The sequence below is a fragment of the Portunus trituberculatus genome, chromosome 23 (genome assembly GCF_017591435.1).
Source record: "Portunus trituberculatus isolate SZX2019 chromosome 23, ASM1759143v1, whole genome shotgun sequence".
In the NCBI taxonomy this organism is placed as follows: domain Eukaryota; kingdom Metazoa; phylum Arthropoda; class Malacostraca; order Decapoda; family Portunidae; genus Portunus; species Portunus trituberculatus.
In genome coordinates this window covers 2,051,171-2,060,000 of record NC_059277.1, presented here as the reverse complement: position 1 = coordinate 2,060,000, position 8,830 = coordinate 2,051,171, and the positions used below count along the sequence as shown (strand labels likewise).

Genomic DNA, 8,830 nt, shown 5'->3' with positions numbered 1-8,830 from the left:
CTGTCTCCGTCCATCAGTCCTAGCCGTTTCCCATCTCCGGCTGGGTCCCAAGGCGGCTAACTTCAATCATGTGCCAATGATGGTTCTCTCTCTCTCTCTCTCTCTCTCTCTCTCTCTCTCTCTCTCTCTCTCTCTCTCTCTCTCTCTCTCTAGTTCTAGCTGTAGTTCTGGTTTTCGCTTTCGGTCTCTCGCTTCGCTATTCATCTAACCACAGTGCCCTCTTCCTCCTCCTCCTCTTCCTCACTGTTACCACCACCACCACCACCACCACCACCACCACCACCACCACCCAGCAGCGCTCTTCATTTTCCCAGATATATTGTCATTTTCCACCTGAATTACTTGGTTCGCCTCAATAACTCCCAAACAAGAAACACAAGGGAAGGTTGGAGGTGAAAGTGGGGGCTATTAAATTATCACACACCGTCACCTGGTGCTCTTAATGACTCACGTGCAGGTGACAAAGGTGAAACAGGTGGATATTATTGGTGCTTTCGATGTGTTATATCCTCTAATAATTTGATGTGTGTACAATCGGAGGGTTTGGGTCTAATTGGTGTGTCACTGTGTTGTTGCAGTGCACGATAGACATGTATCTCATGTATATTTTTCTTTTTTATGGTTTAATTAAGAACATTTTAGTTTGGTACTCCATATTAACTTTTTTTTTATATTATTATTGTGTCAAGATGCAAATAAAATTAAAAGAAAGGGATTATTTAAAAGTGTATTGCCAAAGTGTAACAGAATTTCTTTTCACTTCCATCCAATACTACTTAAATGGTGTTAGATCTGTTTGGTGCTTTCGATGTGTTATATCCTTTAATGATTTGATGTGTGTACAGTCGGAGAGTTTGTGTCTAATTGGTGTGTCATTGTGTTGTTGCAGTGCACGATAGACATGCCAGCCTCAGTCCAGGATGTGTTCAGGCCGCCCGTGGAGTGTGGCATGTGCAGGGACGTGGTAGAGATTGAGAGAGTGCACACCATCACGCCACAGCAGTTTGAGGAAAGGTAAGACTGAAATGAGTTTATTTTTCTGTTGTCTGGTCTTATCTTTCCCCTTGCTTTTATTGGCCAAGAAAGGAATAGAGTCACTTAGTGGGTATTTTTTCCTGGTTTTCCTTTTTCCTTTTGTGTTTTTCCTCATAGGAAAAGGGGATTTTTAAGAGGTGATTACCGAGTGAGTTGTTAACATTAGTCTCCTCTGGTTTTCTTTCCTGTGAAGGAGAGGAAGATATGATTTCCAGGTCTTTTATTTCTGAATTTGTCTTTACATTACTCAAAGAAAGAATTCGAAGAGTTATATTATCAAGTGAACATTAATTTTAAGGTTTCAGTCTCGCCATTTTTTTTCTACCATTGTTTATTCCTTGGATGAAAACAAAAGAATACTTACAAACGTTATATTCTCGATGGAATCTTAAACCTTTCACTCATATTTTTTCCTTTCTGTTGGAGGAGAGAAGATAAAATATACAGACCTTTTCCTTTCTTTAAGCTTGTATTTTTGCCTCTCCTCTTCCCTCCTCCACACAAAAGAGAACTTGCAAGGGTTACACTATCACAGGAACATAGAGCACAAGAACATTTTCATCAAGTGGATCTTTAACTGCAGCAACTTTCATAACCTACAAGAGACAACTACCACCAAGAGTTTCTCAATAAGTGGTTACAATATTCTACACGACAAAGTTCTTCGGGGAGTGGGTTGTCTACAGATACGTATTACACAACTCTCTCTCTCTCTCTCTCTCTCTCTCTTAGGGTGCAGGAAATTATATGCAGATTAACGCATCGTTACAGACAATACTGGCCGAAAAATACACGATTAAGAAAGATGGAAGGGAAAGGAAAGGTAAGCATAAATTTCCCTCCTGTCTCTCTCTCTCTCTCTCTCTCTCTCTCTCTCTTGGGTACACGAAGTTATAAGCAGATTAACGGAGTGTTATTGGCAATACTGGACAAAAATTAGATTCTGGGTGGAAAAGGCGCCGGGGAAACGCGAGGTGATGCAGGAATGCTCTTTATTCTCCTTTACTTCCTCTCTCTCTTGCCATAAAGAAAACCTGAAGACGAAACCCAAGCGATGATTGCACTAGTACTGTTCTTTATTACCATTCGCTTCCTCTCTCTCTCTCTCTCTCTCTCAAGATCTGGAAAAAAAACATAACAGGTTTTTTTTATAGTACTTCTGTTTCAATCTCAGCCTCCTTATCACGTTTCAGTCCTATATTAGAGATCTGTGTGTTGAAAGAGCGCATGTAGAAGTGTTCCAGATAATGTATAGCAAAGCGATTGGAAATTTCTCTCTCAGCGTCGCATAAAATAAGTAATATGAAAATGAGAAGTAAAAGGATAAAATGATTTACTGATACATGAAACTGAAGGAAACTTTAGTAGATTCGTATAAAGTAAGGAGTGATTGAGAAAGTTACTCCTGGAATCTGTGAGGCTTCTGAATCCAATAAGTTGATATCGAGATAGATATTAATGATTCTGGAACGTAAAAATAGTGAGAATGTCTCCGTGTGTGTGTGTGTGTGTGTGTGTGTGTGTGTGTGTGTGTTCGTGATTAATGGGAGTCTCAAGGTTGTGATTTTCTGCGTATGTTTGTATTTCACTGTGATTTATAGACGAGAAAGTAAACAACGTTATTCTTTTTCGTTCGTCTCCCGGAGTGATTTATCGTCTGCGCAGGTTAATTAGTGTCAGGTGAAAGGCTTAAGGTCATTAGGCCGATTCCGTTGTTAATCTGATTAGTGTCCCCTGAGAATATTAAAATTGGGGAGAGGAATGATTAGATTGAAACTGTAATTGAAAAGTATTATTGTTTTTTACTTCACTGTCTCTTTCTTGCATCACACTCACCACCACCATCACCACTGTCTCTTCCATCACACTCACCACCACCATCACCACTGTTGCGTCTTCCATCACACTCACCACCACTATCACCACTGTTAGCGTCTTTATCTCCAATATCATCACTGCTGCCTTTACTATCATAACTATTGCCATCAGTATCAACACCACTATCATTTTTGTTATTTCTACCTCCATCACTATCACCACCACTATCGTCATTACTGTCACCACCACCAGCATCAGCCTTGTCATAATCACCACTACCATTGTTATAATCACCACCAGCATCACTATTACCATCATTGTTATCACCACCACACCATTATCACTGCCACCATGCTATCATCACTATCACCATTGCTACCATCACAATCACTACCACCACCACCATCAGCTCTTTCACTAAGGCCACTATTTATTGTCACAAGCGAGGCAACACTTGTGCATCAGTGTTTCAGTGCGTTACTTAGAGACTCAAGGGAAACACTTCAGGACTTTCTCCATTAGATAATTGTGTTTCTGCTCCACACACACACACACACACACACACACACACACACACACACACACACACACACACACACACACACATTGCCATTGGAATATGAAAGTGATATGTCAACAAAATAAATGCAAAATACAAAATAGATACTACAGAATACATAATACTCCATCATACAATACATATAATCATAGAATACATGATAATCTATCGTCTCTTTTTTGCAAACCAAATAGCAACACTTCCTATTGGGGATATGTAGAATTAAATATACATGAAAAAATATTAAGAAAGGAGGAGGGAACAGCACACACACACACACACACACACACACACACACACACAGTTTGTAATGGCAGTAAGTGCATACCTTTAACACATCGATGCCAAAGGTGATTCATTAATTCATTCACTACAGCAATCCTTTATTTATTCATTAACGTGCTCATTCACTCACCCACTCGCTCGCTAACTCACACACAGCGCACGATTACTGACTCATGGACTGATTAATTCGCTAGATAGTCAGCCATTCAGTCAGTCACGTAGTTCATCTGCCAACCAGTTACACTCACACACCCACCACATATATACACACATTCTGACAGACATTCACAGCCACACAGTCACATACACACAGACACAAACATTTGCAATATTTTTCAGTAGTCAAATTAAACTTCATGACATGTGTCTATTTCCAAAACAAATCTAATTATGAGTCATCAATATGTTATATTCCCTCGCTTTATTTTTCATTATCAATGCTTCATTTTTCTAGGCAATTTCCAAAACGTTAGATAAAATTGAAATCTGCCAAAATTAGCCTTTTTATTCCATTTAGTTTGTCAATTTGTCTATTTGTCTACCTATCTGTTCTTTTCTATTCATCTAATTCATGCTTCATTTTCCTAGCCAATTTCCAAAACATAAGGAAAATTGAAACCTGCCAAAATTACCCTTTTTATTTTTCATTTAGTTTGTCAATTTATCTATTTGCCTACCTATCTGTTCCTTTCCTATTCATCTAATTCAGTAAAAAGCAGATGAATTTGGGACTACTTTCCTATTTCATGCTTTATAACAAACTAAAGATTATCACTAGAACGTCACAGGGACAAGTGTGCTGCTGACATGTTTTTTTCCTCTTTTGCGTTCCTCTGTGGCTCATTTATAATACACAAGCCTGAATTTCAACACCGTGACTTAACAGCAACAATAATTAAGGCCATTTTTCTAATTCTCAGTAATGGGCAAATAAAGATGAGTTGCTCTAATTACGAGTTGATAATGATGAACTCGTGTGATGAGTTTCCCCCCACCCTCTCTCTCTCTCTCTCTCTCTCTCTCTCTCTCTCTCTCTACTTAAGATGGAAAGAAAGCAAGATAAGGTGAAAGAAAATGAAAACGCAGGAAAAAATTGAGAAAAATCACGAGAAGGAGGAATGAGGTGAAGGCAACAAGAACTCGTAGTGGGGAAAAAAACAAGGAAAAAATATGAAAGGCTGTATAAATAAGATAAGAGATTAGATACAATGAATAAATTATATATACATCTCATTATCCATTCAGGTAATTTTGCAGAGGAACCTTAAATACACACACACACACACACACACACACACACACACACACACACACACACACACACACACACGCACACAGACACACACATTCACAAATTGCTCAAACTCTCCGTGTATTGTGTTTTTATGGTGAGATTAATTAAATCAGAGTAATAGGAGGACAGGATTCAGGGAGTGTAATTAGCAATGGAAACACAGACACAGTTTGCCAGATTTCATCATGTAATTGTGATCTACCTATTATTTTTTTGGTGTTATTGTTGGCTGGATCTCTCTCTCTCTCTCTCTCTCTCTCTCTCTCTCTCTCTCTCTCTCTCTCTCTCTCTCTGCTCTTGTCTTTTCTCTTTATATATCTGATTTTCTGCTTCCTCATCTGCCTGTTTGTCTGTCTGTCTGTCTGTATGTATGTGTTTATCTGTTAATTTGGTTTTCCGTCTGGCTGCTTCTCTCTCTCTCTCTCTCTCTCTCTCTCTCTCTCTCTCTCTCTCTCTCTCTCTCTCTCTCTCTTTCGGAATTGGAAATGAGTATTGAAACTTTACTTTCTTTTCGTTTCCAGTGTGTTTCATTTTGTTGCGTCGATCCAGTTGGTCTTTCTCTCTTTAATTCGCTCACTTGATGAATAATGAAGGTAATTAATGATGTTTGGGTAACCTGTTAATTATCTCTCGCCTGCTCTCTCTCTCTCTCTCTCTCTCTCTCTCTCTCTCTCTCTCTCTCTCTCTCTGTTTTCCTCGTCCGTTTGCCTGTTTGTCTATTCCTGTCTGTCTTGTTTCTCTCTCTCTCTCTCTCCCTCTCTCTCTCTCTCTCTCTCAGCGGAAATTATATCTCTTTGTCTCTTTCGTCTTTTTATCTCTGCGTCTGTCTGTCTGTCTATCTGGCTGTCTGGCAAGTGGTTAGGCAGTTTGATGTGTGTGTGTGTGTGTGTGTGTGTGTGTGTGTGTGTGTGTGTGTGTGTGTGTGTGTGTGTATGTGGGTTAATCCAACTGTCTATTTGTCTATCTATCAATACCACCCATTTCTCTCTCTCTCTCTCTCTCTCTCTCTCTCTCTCTCTCTCTCTCTCTCTCTCTCTCTCTCTCTCTCTCTCTCCTATAATTAGCCAGTGGGGTCTCAGAGGACAAGCAGCTGACGTAAGATTTTGATGGGAGGGCAATTGAGGCAAGATTCGTCCTTATCACTGCTGTCTTCCTTAATAGCGCTTGTTTGGGAGAGCTTACGGGGTCATTGGGTAGTTTATGGGGCCATGATCTCCTCCTCCTCCTCCTCCTCCTCTTCCTCCTCCTCCTCCTCCTCCTCTTCTTCTCTTATGAAGGTAGAGTAAGTGAAGGATGAAGGAGAGGTAATGGTTTCCGAGATGACTATTAAAGGGTTTTTTTGTTGTTCTTGGTCTTTTATATTTTTTTTTTTTTCTAGTTTTTTTTGTGTTTTTGTCTTTTGTTTATCTGTCAATTTGTTGGTTTGTTTTTCTGACTCTCTGTTGGCTGATTTATTTTTCCGTTTGTGTGTTTGTTTATTTCTCCGTTTGTCTCTCTCTCTCTCTCTCTCTCTCTCTCTCTCTCTCTCTCTCTCTCTCTCTCTCTCTCTCTCTCTCTCTCTCTCTCTCTCATAATCTAACCTCCGCACACTTTCATTTCTCATTTATCTATTTCATGTTGCGTTTATTCCACTTTTCCATGAGACAAATGACTGTGTATTGAAACATTTGTCACTGCCACACACACACACACACACACACACACACACACACACACACACACACACACACACACACGTTCCCAACTGTAACCTAATCAATCATTCTATTCTAAGAACTTTGTGTGTAGGGTTATGTTCCCCTCGTCTGGCGAAGGGGAGTGAGGGGAGATGATGGGAAGGGATGTACTCCTGCTAAGTTTAAGCTTGTTTCCCCTTTTACTCGAGGATTAATAACAACAACAATAATAATAATAATAATAATAATAATAATAATAATAATAATAATAATAATAATAATAATAATAATAATAATAATTGTAATGGTAATAACAGTAACGGAGATGATGGTAGTGGTAGTTGTGGTGGTGGTATATAGTAGTAATAGTAGTAGTAGTAATAGTAGAAGTAGTAACAGTAGTAGCAGTAGTAGTAATCGTATTAGTAAGATTAATAATGTTTTTTGTTGGAGGGAAAAAAAGTAAAACAATAGAAAAATAAAGCAATAGAACAGCCATTAAGATGACGAGAGAGAGAGAGAGAGAGAGAGAGAGAGAGAGAGAGAGAGAGAGAGAGAGAGATGTAAGTCGTTAACAGTAACCTGAAATTAATGACGGTGAATGGAAACGCACACACACACACACACACACACACACACACACGATCTCTCTCTCTCTCTCTCTCTCTCTCTCTCTCTCTCTCTCTCTAGATACAATGCCACACTGTCAAATGGCAAAATGAAAACTGTCTTGGGTGGAGTTCTTCAAAGCAGTAAGTCTCGACAGCTTGTCTCGCAGTATTCACAAGTTTGTAATGAGACACTGAGAGCCTCGGGCAGACGGGGACGAGTGCCGGAGCCTTTGTTTCTTTGTTGACGTTCTTGAAAATCCGACTTCGCCAGCCGTCTCACCTCGCATATCAACACAATGTGAAGAGTTTGAACGAAGGAAAATGAAAAATGGTGTGCTGTAATAGATAAAAATGGGGATGAAATAGGAATATTGATGGTGTAAAGAGAGAGAGAGAGAGAGAGAGAGAGAGAGAGAGAGAGAGAGAGAGAGAGAGAGAATATTTATATGGTTAAAACAAAAAAATGTAATCTGTGACCACGTACATAATGAATATCTCCACACACACACACACACACACACACACACACACACACACACACACACACACACACACACACACACACACACACACACACACACACACACACACACACATACATAATCTCTTAATCCAGTTTGACAAATTACACGTTCATTCCAATCTGCATTTATTTAGGAACCAAAAAACAAGTATATTCTGATTTTCGTTACACTCTTTTCATGATTCTTATTTGGTAGTTAAGGAGATGAAGAGAACCAGAGGACGAAGAGGAGGAAGAGGAGGAGAAGGAGGAGAAGGAGGAGGAGGAGGAGAAAAGGAAGAGGAAGATGAAGAGGAGGAGGATTAAGAGGAAGAAGAAGAAATAGAAAATCAAACGAAGAAATCAAGGAAACGACATTTTGAAACAACCTTAGGAAAACAAAATATTTTCGAATAACATAAAAGAAAAAGAAGACAAGAAGATTGAAAAGGACGGGATGAAAAAGAAAGACACATTTTCCCAAACTTGCAAGATAAAGATCATTTGTTTTATGAGAGACTATAAAAGACTCGAGGGAAAATGACTTTCAGGAATCCTTTATATAAGAGAGGCGTTGTCTTCATTAAGGAGGATGGTGGGCGAAGAGGGATGATGGAGAGACGGAGTGAGGGGAAAAGGAAAGAAAGAGAGAGAGAGAGAGAGAGAGAGAGAGAGAGAGAGAGAGAGAGAGTGTGTGTGTGTGTGTGTATGGTAGGTAGGGGAGCATGTCACGTTACCCTAATGAGATGCTATGCTTGAGTTGAAAAAAAGTTATCCATTACAAAAATTAAAGTAATGAGGAAGGAAAAAACACCAGCTCCTTATCATGTTACCAGTTAATTGCCACCTTGTCTACATAAATTAATGAAAAAAATGAAAGAGGTGAAAAATGACCGACTTTTTATATTCCTCCCATGGAAACGTTCTTAACTGTATTATTATTTTCCTTATAAACAAAGAGAGAACTAGTTACTCGTGTTTGAAGAGGAAAATGCGAGCGTAAATTTGATAACTAATAGGAAAGTTAAAACAGGTTTCCTTTATTAAAAA

General features: G+C 39.2%; 1 protein-coding gene across 1 annotated transcript in view; it reads left to right on the top strand.

Annotated features, from left to right (window-relative positions):
• The window catches only part of LOC123507962, a 74,391-nt gene that overhangs the window by 49,056 nt on the left and 16,505 nt on the right, over positions 1 to 8,830 (top strand). The window contains exon 2 of the mRNA XM_045261326.1: positions 890 to 1,014. Coding sequence (XP_045117261.1) covers positions 890 to 1,014 — 125 coding nt within the window. The remainder of the gene's footprint in view (positions 1 to 889; positions 1,015 to 8,830) is intronic.